The sequence below is a fragment of the Balaenoptera borealis genome (genome assembly GCF_965194805.1).
Source record: "Balaenoptera borealis genome assembly, chromosome: 6".
Taxonomy (NCBI): domain Eukaryota; kingdom Metazoa; phylum Chordata; class Mammalia; order Artiodactyla; family Balaenopteridae; genus Balaenoptera; species Balaenoptera borealis.
The window spans coordinates 44,706,513-44,721,187 of record NC_138863.1 but is presented as its reverse complement, the minus strand read 5'-3'; the positions used below and the strand labels follow the sequence as shown (position 1 = coordinate 44,721,187).

Sequence of the window (14,675 nt, the reverse complement as noted above, 5' to 3'; positions counted from 1 at the left end):
CCCGCCTCCTGGCTCCCGAAGAGGGCGCGGAAGTCCCGCCCCCACGCACCGCCCTCCCCATCCCCCATAGGCCCTGACGTCGGCAGCGGCAGCGGCAGCAGCAGCCGCAGCAGTAGGTGCTGCCGCCGCCGACGACAAAATGGCAGGAGGGGGCGGCATTGTCTGAGAAGCCCTGGCTCCTAGGATGGAGGTAACGGCCGCTGCAGTTTGGGAAGCTGACGGTGGGGATTAAGGGCGATGCGAGGAGATCTGGAGGGAAAGGAAAGCCTCCCAAATTGCCCATTTTTCTCGCTAGGTTACGGCTTGGCCGGGAAGAGAGAGGATTCTTAAGGTGTGATCCTCCCAAAGTGCTCTTGAGATCCAAGGGCCTTGCTTAGCATGCCACCCTCGGCTATAGGACAGGGGTGACGCCGAACCCATGCGGTGGTGAGGCCTGAAGGCCCCTTTGGATGGACCTTTCGCCTTGTGTGGTCCCGCCATGTGTGGTCCCGCAGTGCCTACGAGGTTTCAAATATTTAACGTACTGAAAAGTGTTAGACCTGAATTCAGGTGGATAGATTTTTGTTGTTATTTTCATTGGCTGTTTGATTCTCGATGATCTTATCCACATTTTGTGGCTTCAGACTGCAGGAATTGCAGGCCGTTCCACTGCAGCCTATGTTTCTTAACTACGAATGTAAATATGATCTAGACCCAAGGTGACTCACTAACTTAAAAACCGACGTTGCCAAGCAAATTAAAAATACCAATAATGATATTAAGGTATTTAAGTGAACTAGACTTGTTCTTGAAATTAATTCTATATTAATTTTGGCAAACCAGTGTTCTTGGATTCATAGTTGCTAAAAAGAATCTTTGAGGTGATATAATCCAAACAATTTTACAGATGAGGAAATAGAACCCAGAATAGTTAACTGTGAGTTGCCTGAGTACCCACAGCTGATCTAGTACTTTACCACTTCCACTTCAAATGTTGATATTACCATAAACAAAACAAAGAAGGGTAAGTAGTGAAAGAAAAATCATACATTTTACTGCAAACCAAATAAAAAGTGACTCAAGATTGTCAATTACTTCTCTTCATAAACATGAATAATTAAGTGACCTATTAATTTATTCTAGATCTTTTGGTTGATCTCACCTAAGCTTGAAACATTTTTAATCTTCAAAACCTTCATTGTTTTTAGTAATGCTAACAACACAGTACTGAGCGCTCTCCACTTCTGCCTTGAGGTTGTTTTCTCTGCTTGCTTTTTTTTTTTTAAATGTCTAGTCAGGAATTTTGCTCATTTTTATTTTTATTTTTTAATTTATATTTTATTTATTTATTTTTGGCTGTGTTGGGTCTTCATTGCTTCACATGGACTTTCTCTAGTTTCAGCTACTCTCTTGTGGTGCGCAGGCTTCTCATTGTGGTGGCTTCTCTTGTTGTGGAGCACGGGCCCTAGGTGCACAGGCTTCAGCAGTTGTGGCACGTGGGCTCAGTAGTTGTGGCTCGCAGGCTCTAGAGCACAGGCTCAGTAGTTGTGGCACATGGGCTTTGTTGCTCTGCGGCATGTGGGATCTTCCCGGACCAGGGCTCAAACCTGTGTCCCCTTCATTGGCAGGCAGATTCTTAACCACTGCACCACCAGGGAAGCCCTACTTGCTTATTTTTTTAATCACACTTTTTAATTCCTCCTTAAGCCACTGCAAATTAATGTAAAACTTTTTCTAGTTCTTAAAATCCTGTTTCAGTGGTTTTCAACTTTGAGCCACACTAGGAGAACCACTGCCCTATCCTATATCAAAGTTCCCCTAACAATCTCAGGTCCATTTCTTTTAGCCCATATTTTTTCATCTCTGCAATGAAGATGCTGAACTTGACCCTGAAGTGCACAGTTATTTCTAACATTCTGTAATTTTGTTTTTTCCTATTGTGTCATGAATATTCATTAGCAGGACCTGGAATGACCTAGTTTCAGTTAATTATCACTGTATTACTATTGACCATATTTAACTACTTCTGAAGAGGCCCATTTTTCCCCATAAAATCTTTTAAACTAATCAGTGGGGGGTGGGGAGTAGACTTCTTCCACCTTACTCAAATTGGACTCAGAATCACTATAACTCCCTCATCTCTATTTTAGTTGTATATTCATTTCTTTGTTTATTCAGTGACATTTATTGAGTGCCAAACTCAGCGCTGAACACAATACAGAGAAAAGACATTCCTTGCCCTCCAGTTGAGAAAAATTATTGCAATGTAATATAAGTGTTATGAGAATATGTATCAATAGTATGTAGTACAGAAGTGTAGAGGGGCACACACTGCCTTGGAGAAACCTATGGAAGAAACTAGCAAGCTGAATCTTAAGGTTAAGGATTATCCAGGAGGAGAAAGAAAAGAAAGGTATTTCAGGCAGGAGGAATAGCATGTGCCAGTGCCTTGGTGAGTGCAAGGAATTCTACATTGCTGGATCTTGAGAAGTAAATGGAGATTGGAGTAGAATGATAGGCAGTACCTTGATCATAAAGGGTCTCATAGGCCTCTAAGTGGTAGATTTTATCCCAAGGACTGTGGGAAGCCAATAAAGTTTTTCAGCAGGGAAGTACACATTAAGGTTTAGAGAATACTTTAGCCAAGTTAAAAGCAGATAAGGAAAGCAGGCTATTTGAGGATTCAGACAATGTGAGTGATCCAAACAAAAAGAGATAATTGACTCTGTGGTAACAAATAGAGAAAGTCTATTTGATAGTTATTGAGGCCCTCATAGCCTTGTGGTGGTCTTCAGTTTAGATTCTCTAGGATAATGCCATAATAGAATTAAAGAAGAAAATGAGGTCTCTCTCCATTTGGCTAATTTGTGGTGATAATAGATTATTGGAAGAATGGAGAGTCATTTGCCTTTCTTGTCTACATAAGAAGTCAGTATAATTTTGGCTAATCCTTTTGTGTTCCTTACTCAAGTTCAGTATCTTTTTAAAAAATTGTTAAATCCGGTGCTTAAATTTTAATCTAGGCTTGTGTAAGTGCCATTTGGAAACCAACCTAAAGTTTCTAGTTATACCTTAAATGAAGTAGTTTTATCTATAAAGGACTTAAACATTCATATGTAATTTTCTAGATAACATGACAGATACTTAACAAGATACTTAACAAGATAAAGTAATGGCTGGAAAATTTAAAATTATCTTTAATGTTGAACTTATTTGATTTTTAAGAACTTTCTCATAGGCATTTTAATTATGTTTTGTAATTTAGATCATAGAAATGAATGATGAATTAAGAAGAACAGGCAAGAAACTGAATGGATTGAACGTATTTTTGGAAGAAATGGTATGTTTTCAAAAGTTAGTTTTATTTCTTTAAAAAGAACATTTTTGTTTCTAAATTTGCTTTCATTTTATCTATGACAAAACTATGATGCTATCCTGCCTAAAAATATATTTTAAGTATTTCGCTAATAATAATAGTGAAAAATTTTTCCATGTGTCTTTACGTGTAAATAACTAAATGTATATAATGTACTTACCATCTATTTCAAAGTCCTTTGCACTTTTTTTGGTCTTTTCTTCTTAGCTTCCCTAGTCATATAAAAACTCATAAATCAAAAATTTTCCCCCATACATAGTGATGATCCTTGTTGTCCCAGATAAAAGCAAGATTAAAACACAAACCTTCACACATGCGGTTTCTAACTTGTCAAAGATTTTGTAGGAGCAATCAAGTTTTAGCTATTTTTTCTATTTAAAACCCAAGTGAAATATACAATCCTTCTCTGCCCCCAAAGGTGAAGAAGAGTACTTATATTTCCTAGGTTTCTTCAGATGACAAGTTTGAGGCTACTCTGTGTATACTAGTACAGTCAGCCCTCAGTATCCACAGGTTCCACATCTGCAGACTCAACCAAGCATGGATCAAAAATATGCGAGAAAAAAAATTCCAGAAAGTTCCAAAAAGCAAAACTTGAATTTGCCATACACCAGCAACTATTTACATAGCATTTACATTGTACTTACAACTATTACAAAGTATTTACATGGTATTAGATATTATAAGTAATCTAGAGTTGATCTAAAATATACGGGAGGATCTGTATAGTTTATATGCAAATACTATGCCATTTTATATAAGGGACTTGAGCATCTTCTTGGATTTTGGGATCTGCGGGGAGTCCTGGAAATAATCCCCCATGGATACCGAGGGATGACTGTATATGAGTATGGCCTAAGTCAGCACTTCTCAAATTTTAACATGCATATGAATCTCCTAGGCATCTTATTAAAATACATGTCTGATTGAGTAGCTCTGGGGTAGGGTCTAATAGTCTGCATTTCTGACAAGTTCCCAGGTGCTGCTGGTTCAGGAACCATACTTGGGTTAACAAGAGTGCACATAATTTTTGGCCAAATGCTAGATTCTTGAAATAGAATACAGATATGTTTTTAATCCAAACATGCTGAAAGTCAAATAATCAGAATTGAGTGTGTTAATGGCTCTCCATTCTTGTTACGAAGACAGATTTAGGATGTCTTTTGGGACATCATTCTTTATAAAGAAGTTGGATTTATATACAGTTGTCCCTTGGTATCCGTGGGGTGGGGTCGGGGGGGCGGGGGGATACCAAAATCCATGGATGCTCAAGTCCCATAGTGGGCCCTCTGTTTCCATAGATGTGGAACCTGCTAATACTAAGGTCTGGCTGTATGTTTATTGAAAAAAAGTCCCAAAAAAGTGGGCCTGCACAATTCAAACCTATGTTGTTCAAGGGTCAACTATATTCTCAAAATATTGGTTTCCAAGTGACCACCATCAACTGTTCCCTTCTTATACACACAAGCCATCCCCTCATTAAGAGGTGGAGTCCACTCCTCCATTCCCTTGAATCTGGGCTAGTTTTTGATTACTTTGATCATTAATTAGATTATAACAGAAGTGAGGCTATATGCTTTCCAAGGCGAAGTCATAGACGCCTTGCAACTTTCCTCCTGGCTCTCTTGAAACTTTCTCTGGGAAGGTCAGTCACCTCATAAGAAGTCAGCCTACCCTGAGTCTGCCATTATGTAAAAAAGTACAAGCTAGCCAGGTGAAGAGGCCGTGTGGAGAAAGAAATGCCTGACTAATGGGTTTCTAGTTGTTCAGCCATCCTAGCTCAGGTGCCAGATGTTGAGAGGAGACTCCTTTAGACAACTCTAGCCTCAGCTGCCGTCTGATTATTTGAGGTACCCCAAGTGAGAACTGCCCAGCTGAGCTCATCAACCCCCAGAACCATGAAAGATAAATTGTTAAACCACAAAGTTTTGAGGTTTGTTATGCGGAGGTAGATAAACAGAACATTTACATTACGCCAACTTGAGTGTTATTACCGAAATGTCATGTTGATCTTGCAAAATATGATCAGTATAGAGGTTGCAAATTCATCTGAAATTTTCACATAGATAATATTGCAGTCTAGGTTTTTTATTATAAACTTACTCATGTAATGTCTAGCATCTTATTTTCATTAAAATGTTCTAGTATTAAATAACTTATATTTGAGTCATGTTTTACCATCATGCCTTTGAGATTAGGGATAATATTGATTTAGAGGATTGTTTATTTATAGATCTGATTTTCAGCTCTTTCACATAATCACTAGAATTTTCCGTTCTCACCAGTCGATACTGTCACCTATCCATGGGATCAAACTATGAGTGAGAAATAGATTAATGTTCTTTACTGAATATTAACTTTTCTTGTATCTTATATTCATGCCATGATTTGTCTAGATATTGTTCCCCACAATAGCTTCTTAAGGGGGCTTTATTTCTTTCATAAAAAATGATTTTAGTGACATGTAAAAACTTATTCATTCACTCAGTTTTTACCAGACATCTATCAGAAACACCCTGGGAAATTCAATACACAGGGATTCAAAATTAAATAAAACATAATCTCCTCCTCAGGAACATGTAGTCAGTTAAAAGAGAATAGTCCACACATAACTCTGTTAGAATCAATGCTGAATGAAAGGAATAAAAATGCAGGGATGGTTCAGAATAAAGAAAAATCACAACAGCAAGGGTGATCAGCTTCATGAAGAAAATTGCGCTTGAGCTGGGATGTGGGAGTGGGGAAGTTTTCTTGTTTGCATGGGTTTTTTTTTCACATTTCCTATGTTAACGTGAAATATTTTTATATTCTTTCATCACAGGTTATATTATATTAAGTGTACTTTAAAATTTTTTTAATTTAATTTATTTAAACTAAAGAAAAAGTTCACACATATCTTCAACCCCCAGCCCCTTGCCTCTTGCAACCACCATTGGTTTTCTGTATCCATGGGCTTGGTTTTTTGTTTTAAGATTACGCATATAAGAAACATCATACGTTATTTGTCTTTCTCTGTCTGATTTATTTCACTTAACATAATGTTCTCCATGTCCATCCATGGTTGTCTCAAATAGCAAGATTTCATTCTTCTTTATGGCTGAATAATACTCCATTGTATTTATATATACCACATCTTCTTTATCCATTCATCCATTGACGGACACTTAGACTGTTTCCATATCTTGGCTATTGTAAATAATGCTGCAATGAACATAGGAGTACAAGTATCTTTTCGAATTAGTGTTTTCATTTCCTTCATGTAAATACCCAGAAGTAGAATTGCTAGATCACATGGTAATTCTAGTTTTAATTTTTTGAGAAACCTTCTTATGGTTTGCCACAGCAGTTGCATCAGTTAACATTCTCACCAACAGTGCACAAGGATTCCCTTTTCTCCACATTCTTGCCAATACTTACTATTCCCTTTTGTCTTTTTGGTAATAGCCATTTTAACAGGTGTGAGGTGACATCTCATTGTGGTTTTGATTTGCATTTACCTGATGATTAATGACATAGATCATCTTTTCATGTACCTGTTGGCCATCTCTATGTCTTCTCTGGAAAAACGTCCATTCAGATCTTCTGCCCATTTTTTATTTTTAATTTTTCTTCAATTGGGGTATAGTTGTTTCACAATGTTGTGCTAGTTTCTGCTGTACAGCGAAGTGAATCAGCTATATGTATACATATATCCCCTCTTTTTTGGATTTCCTTCCCATTTAGGTCACCACAAAGCATTGAGTAGAATTCCCTGTGCTATACAGCAGGTTCTCATTAGTCATCTGTTTTATACATAACAGTGTATATATGTCAATCCCAATCTGCCAGTTCATCCCACCCTCCCTTTCCCTGCCTTGGTGTCTATACGTCTGTTCTCTACGTCTGTGTCTCTATTTCTACTTTGCAATAGGTTCATCTGTACCATTTTTCTAGATTTCTACAGATTTTTTAATCAGATTTTTTTTTTTTTTTTTGCTATTGAGTTGTGTTTTTTGTATATTTTGGGTATTAGCCTCTTATCAGATATATGATTTGCAATTATTTTCTCACACTGAATAGGGTGCCTTTTAATTCTGTTGATAGTTTTCTTTGCTGTTCAGAAGCTTTGATATGGTCCCACTTGTTTAGTTTGATGTGGTCCACTTGTTTATATTTGCTATTGTTACTTTTTACATTTGGTATCAGATTCAAAAAGTATTGCCAAGACCTATGTCAAGGAGCTTATTGCCTGTGTTTTCTTCTAGGAGTTTTATGGTTTCAGGTCTTACGTCCAAGTCTTTAATCCATTTTGAGTTAATTTTTGTGTATGGTGTAAGTTAGTGATTCAGTATCATTCTTTTGCATGTGACTGTCCAATTTTTCCAACACCATTTTTTCAAGAGATGGTTTTTTCCCCATTGTTATATTTTTGGCTCCTTCATCATAAGTTAATTGGCCATATATGTGTAGGTTTATTTCTGGGCTATTCTGTTTCATTGATCTATGTGTCTGTTTTTATGCCAATACCATACTGTTTTAATTACTGATCTTTGTAATATAGTTTGAAATCAGGGAGCATGATGCCTCCAGCTTTGTTCTTCTTTCTCAAGATTGCTTTAGCTATTCAGGATCTTTTGTAGTTCCATATAAATTTTAGAATTGTTTGTTCTATTTCCGTGAAAAATACCATTGGAATTTTGGTATGGATTGCATTGAATTTTTAATATTGCTTTGTGTAGTATGGACATTTTAACAATATTAATTCTTCCAACCAATGAGCATGGAATATGTTTCCATTTATTTGTGTCTTCTTCAATTTCTTTCATTAATGTCCTGTAGTTTTTAATATATTGGTTTTTCACCTCCTTGGTTAAATTTATTCCTAGGTATTTTATTCTTTTTGATGCAATTATAAATGGGATTATTTTCTTAATTTCTCTTTCTGATAGTCCATTATTAGTATAAAGAAACGAAACAAATTTTTGCATACTGCAACTTTGCTGAATTCATTTATTAGCTCTAACAGTTTCTTAATGGTGTCTTTAGGGTTTTCTACGTGTAGTATCATGTCATCTGCAAACAGTGACAGTGTTACTTCTTCCTTTCCAATTTGAATTCCTTTTATTTTTCTTCTCTGACTACTGTGCCTAGGACTTCCAATACTATGTTGAATGAAAGTGGCAAGAGTGGGCATCCTCGTCTTGTTCCTGATCCTAGAGAAAAGCCTTCAGCTTATAACCATCAGCTTGTTAGCTGGGGTTTGTCATGTATGGCCTTTGTTATGTTGAGGTATGTTCCCTCTACCTCAGAGGGAACATACCTGAGAGGTTTTTTTAAATCATAAATGGATGTTGAATATTGTCGAAAGCTTTTTCTGCATCTGTTGAGATGATCATATGATTTTTATCCTTTATTTTGTTAATATGGTGTATCACATTGACTGACTTATGGATGTTGAACTATCCTTGCGTCCCTGCAATAAATTCCACTTGATCATAGTATATGATCTTTTTAACGTATTGTTGAATTTGTTTTGCTAATATTTTGTTGAGGATTTTTACCCATCAGGGTTATTGGCCTGTAATTTTCTATTTTTGTAGGGTCTCTATCTGGTTTTGGTATCAGGGTAATGTTGGCCTTGTAGAATGAATTTAGAAGCATTCCTTCCTCTTCAGTTTTTTGGAATAATTTGAGGGATAGGTATTAACTTTTCTTTAACTGTTTAGCAGAATTTACCTGTGAAGCTGTCTAGTCCTGGACTTTTATTTGTTGGAGTTTTTGATTACTGATTCAGTTTCATTACTGGTAATTAGTCTGTTCAGATTTTCTATTTTTTTCTGATTCAGTCTTGGAAGATTATATGATTTGGGGAATTTATCCATTTCTTCTAGGTTGTCCAGTTAGTTGGCATATAATTGTTCATAGTCATATTTGGGCACTCTTTTTTTTCTTGGTAAGTCTAGCAAAAGTTTTATCAATTTTGGGTTTTTTTCCCCAAGAATTAGCTCTTAATTTCATCGATCTTTTCTACTGTCTTTTTAGTCTCTATTTCATTGATTTCTGCTCTTATCTTTGTTATTTTCTTCCTTCTACTAACTTTGGGCTTCATTTGTTCTCCTTTTTCTAGTTCTTTAAGGTGTAACTTTAGGTTGTTTACTTGAGGCTTTTCCTATTCCTTGAGATAGGCATTTATCACTATGAACTTCCCTCTTAGAACTGCTTCTGTTGCATCCCATAAAATTTGGTATGTTACATTTCCATTTCCATTTGTATCAAAGTATTTTTTGATTTCTCTTTTGATTTTTTTCCTTGATCCCTTAGTTATTCAGTATAATGTTGTTTAATGTATTTAATATTTAATGTTGTTAATGTGTTTAATGTGAATTTTCCAGTTTTCTTTGTGCCATTAATTTTTAGTTTCATACCATATGGTTAGAAAACATGCTCGGTATAATTAGTCCTCTTAAATTTGTTAAGACATGTTTTGTGACCTAACATATGAGCTGTTTTGTGCACTTGAGAAAAATGTGTATTATGTTGCTTTTAGATGGAATGCTTTGTAAATATCTGTTAATAACTTGTCTAACATGTTGTTTAAGGCCAATGTTTTCTTTTTAATTTTCTGTCTGGATGATCTATCCATTGGTGTAAGTGGGGTATTAAAGTCCCCTACTATTATTGTATCACTATCAATTTCCCCCTTTAGGTCTTTTAATATATGCTTTATATATTTAGGTGCCACTACGTTGGATGCATAACTATTTGCATATGTTATATCCTCTTGTTGGATCACTCCCTTTATCATTATGTAATGCTCTTCTTAATCTCTTATTACAGTATTTGTTTTAAAATCTATTTTAACTGATTTAAGAATAGCTACTCCAGCTTTCTTTTGGTTTCCACTTGCATGGAATATCTTTTTCCATCCCTTCCTTTTTAGTCTGCAAGTGTCCTTACATCTGAAGTGTGTCTCTGTAGGCAGCATATGAGTGGGTCTTGTTTTTTTATCCACTCATCCAATCTGTGTCTTTAATTAGAGAATTTAGTCCATTTATATTCAGAGTAATTATTGATAGATCTGTGCTTATTGCCATTTTGTTTATTGTTTTCTGTTTTTGTAGTTCCTCTCTGTTCCCTTCTTCTCTTACTTTTCCTTTGTGGTTTAATGACTTTCTTTAGTGGTATGCTTATATTCCTTTCTTTTTTGTGTGTGTGTTTACTATAGGTTTTTGCTTTTTGGTTCCCATAAGGCTTACATATAACAACTTATATCTATAACAGTCTATTTTAAGTTGATAACAACTGAAATTTGATCTGATTCTGAAGCTCAAAGTTGTTACTGTTCCCCCACCTCTACGTTTTATGTTTTTAAAGTCACATTTTATATCTTTTTATCTTGTGTATCCCTTAACTAATTATTGTAATCATAGTTTTACTACTTTTGTCTTTTAAACTTCATAGTAGCTTTATAAGTACTTAATTTACTACCTTTACTGAATATTTACCTTTCAGTGAGATTTATTCTTTAATATGTGTTTTTGTTACTAATTAGCACCCTTTCTTTTCAACTTAAAAAGTCCCTTTAACATTTCTTGTAAAGCCAGTTTAGTGGTGATGAACTCCTTTAGCTTTGGTTCTCTGGAAAACTCTGTATCTCTCCTTAAATTCTGAATGATAACTTTGTCAGGTATAGTATTCTTGGTTGGAATTTTTTTCTTTCAGCACTTTGAATATATTATGCCACTCCCTCTGACCAGCAATGTTTGTGCTGAAAAATCTGCTAATAGTCTTATGAGGGTTCCCTTGTATATAGCAAGTCATTTTTCTCTCACTTCTTTTAATGTTTCTCCATGTCTTTGATTTTTGATATTTCAATTATGTGTCTTTGTGTAGTCTCTTTGGGTTCACTTAACTGGCCAGTTCAAGATGGTGATGATATAGGAAGATACTGAACTCACCTCCTCCCGTGGACACACTGAGTCTACAGCTACATATGGAATGATTTCCTCTTTAAAAAACCCTAAAGACTGACTGAGTGACAACTCTGCACCAGGCAGACAAGAAGAACACCACATCAAAATGGGTTGGAGAGGCTGGGACACAATCTTGCTGTCAATCTCACCCCCTGTGTGATGACCCACAACTGGAGGGAACTCAAAACCCACAGCTTCTCTCTGAGGAGCAAAGGGTTCAACCCCAAATGGAGTTCCCCAGTTTTTAAGACATGTGCTTGAGAGATGACCCCCCCATAACATCTAATTTTGAAAACCAACAGGGCTCACATCCCGAGACCCACATGATGGTAGTGATCTGAGAAACAGCTCTTAAAAGGCTCATGAACACAGATTCACCACCCCAGGGCCCAGCTCAGAGGAAGCTAGCTGATTGTGCCTAGACTTAAAGTGAAGGAGGCTCACCTGCTTATATTAAAACCTTGGCCTAAGGGGCAGGCATCTAATTTAACATACACTTCTATGAGCCTGCTGGAACACTCTTCCCAGCTGGAGACTTGCGGGCACCATCTTCATGTTCTCCCTTTGCCATGCTTCACAGAGCCAGTATCTCCCAGAAAAAAAGCCTTTACACATGTCTGGTGCCCTGATTTTTGCAGCTGCCATGCAGGGCATGCCTCCTGATCACCTGGCTCTGGAGGCCAGGGGAGCTTGCATTTCTAGACACATGGGACTGTAATTAATGGTGTCACTCAAAAAGGAGCTCATACCCCTGTCTGGTGTCCTGATTTTTATGACTCCTACCAGGAGACATCTCTACATTGCCTGGCTCTGGTGGCCAGTGGGGCTTATACTCACAGGTCCCACAAGACTGTAACCAATGGAGGGAGAGTTCTTAAACAGCTACCATCTCAGGGCACTTCAAGAGGCTACAGACCCAGAGCTAGGTCTTTCTGTGAAGGAGATCTATTAGCTAATCATCATAACTATGGCTGGGTGGGGTAGGTGGGAGGGGATCGGGGCAGGCTTCTAATTAAACACACATCTAGGGGCTGACTGTAATCCTTCTCAGAGACCTCGAAGGGTGGATGCTATCTTCACACTCACCCTCTGCCAAGCTCCGGAGCACAGCGTTGCCTGGAGGGGAGCTTTACAAATGTCTGGTGCCCAGTTTTTGTGGCTGATGGCTTGGGAGACACCCCTTGATCGCTGGCTCTGGTGGCCAGAAAGCCTGGCATTTTAGGGTCCCACAAGACTGCGGCAATCAGAGGAATGGTTCTTGGCAGGCTACCACCACCAGGACACTGCACAGACAGCAGACTGAGGCATACACCCCCAGTCTTTCTGTAAAGGAGGGCACTTTGCTTTTCCTGGAGCTTCATACTGAGGGGCAGACCTCAGGTTTGGCACACATTTATTGGCCTACAGAGCTGCTCTCAAGGAACATAGGCTGTGGATGCTGTCTTGACACTCCCCTGCTGCCTTGTTCCCACTCACCAGTGTCTCCCAGAAAGTAGTTTATGCATTTGTCTGGATCTCCAATTTTTGTGATTGCTGCCCAGGGACCACCTCCAGATCATCTGGCTCTGGTGTCTGGTAGGGCTTAGACTTGTGGCCCCTCAGGACAATATATATTTGCATACTTTTAAAAGTTGCTGCCTGACTGTCTGGCTTCCAGTCAGCCTGAATCTAGGTGCTGAGATCCTCCCCTAGGGACACTGACAGGTCTTGGCATATCCTCAACGACTAGGAGCTATTAAAAACATAATAGGCTGCTTGGACAAACACAAAGGGTTGAGAGTCAACCAAGAGTTGGGACAGGGCTGAACAAAAGTATTCATTTACATGAAGCTACTCCTTCAAGACTGGGAGAGGTGGTTGTTTCATCTACTGTACAGAAACCAACACAGAGAGTCACGCAAAATGAAGAAGCAGAGGAATATGTTCCAAATGAAAGAACAAGGTGAGTCTCAGAAAAAAACCTTAATGAAACAGAGATAAGTAATTTGCCTGTTAAAGAATTCAAAGTAGTGGTCATAAAGATGCTCACTGAACTGGGGCAAAGAAGGACAGAGTGGATGAACACAGTGAGAACCTCAACAAAGAGATGGAAAATGTAAGGAAGTACCAAATAGAAGTCACAGAGCTGAAGAATACAATAACTGAGCTGAAAAATACAGGAGAGGGGTTCAATAGGAGCCTAGGTGAAGCAAAGAAAGGATCAGTCAACTTGAAGACAAGACAGTGGAACTTACCTAATCACAGCAGTGAAAAGAAAAAAGAATGAAAAAATGTGAAGATAGTTTAAGGGACTTATGGGACAACATGAAATGGACTATCATTCTCATAGAGCTCCCAGAAGAAGAGAGAGAGAAAGGGACAAAAATCTTATTTGAAGGAATAATGGCTGAAAACTTCCCTAACTTGGGGAAGAAATAGACATCCAGATCTAGGAAGCCCAGAGAGTTCCAAATGAAATGCATGTTCTTTAATTAGAAATCAAAGAAGATATTTTAGACATAGGGTAGAAAAGGATAGAGATAGTAGAGATGAAACATGTTAGAATTATGACTTAGAAAGATTAACTGTGGCAGCCAGGTATGACATTCTTTGTATGAGAGAGAAAGTCAAGTTCAGTTAGAGGCCTGTTGCTGTAGTCAGAACACAAATAATGCATGAATTAAGGCAATGACCTTGGAAATTAAAAGGAGGAAAAAAGATAAATGGAAATAGACTCAACTGAACTTAATGCCTAATTATGTACATAGATAGACAGACAGATAGATGGATAGATGATCAGTGCATCTTAGGCATTACAGCCGACTCAATTTGAGTCTGTGCATAAATTATAGTACCACTAGGGAAGGCTACATTATGTAGAAGGAGCACTGGTGGAAGAGTGATGGTGCAATAAAAGTAACTCTCTCAGAAAATGAACCTGTTTGCCATATAAATGTATCCTTTATACATTAGGAAATAGAGCAAAAATGACTTTAGATGCTTTTAAAAATAAAAATTAGTATGACCACTCGTGTCTTATTAAAACAGAATAAACACTTCTAACATCGGATACTTATACTGAGAATCTTTGAAAGATAAATGAACTTTGCACCAGCTTAAGGGTAGATAAAAATAATTTTTTCCACATTGTAATACATTTATGAACAAATATTCAGTGTAATCTCTCTGAACATCATAGTGCCCCTTAGAATGAATATTCATAGCTTTTTTTTTACTATTTTGCCTATATCATCTACAGGTAGAATTGACATCCACATCTTTTGGGCATCCCCAAATAAAATCTTCTTTTTTGAATTAGAACCAAGAACCAAAGCTCAGTCCTTCAACGATACTTGAGGCTCCTGCATCAATTTTAGATCCATTTCTTT

The 14,675-nt window shown here is 37.5% G+C and overlaps 1 protein-coding gene across 4 annotated transcripts in view; it reads left to right on the top strand.

The window, feature by feature from the left end:
- The first annotated feature begins 66 nt into the window (after positions 1–66).
- LOC309631227 (small membrane A-kinase anchor protein) overlaps positions 67–14,675 on the top strand; it is a 297,357-nt gene continuing 282,748 nt past the window's right edge. For 2 of the 4 annotated variants that reach the window (XM_082397459.1, XM_082397462.1), the window contains exons 1-2: positions 67–190; positions 3,245–3,319. In XM_082397459.1, coding sequence (XP_082253585.1) covers positions 185–190; positions 3,245–3,319 — 81 coding nt within the window. In that variant the 5' untranslated portion in view covers positions 67–184. The remainder of the gene's footprint in view (positions 191–3,244; positions 3,320–14,675) is intronic. The other 2 variants (XM_082397461.1, XM_082397456.1) reach the window with 2 other exon arrangements.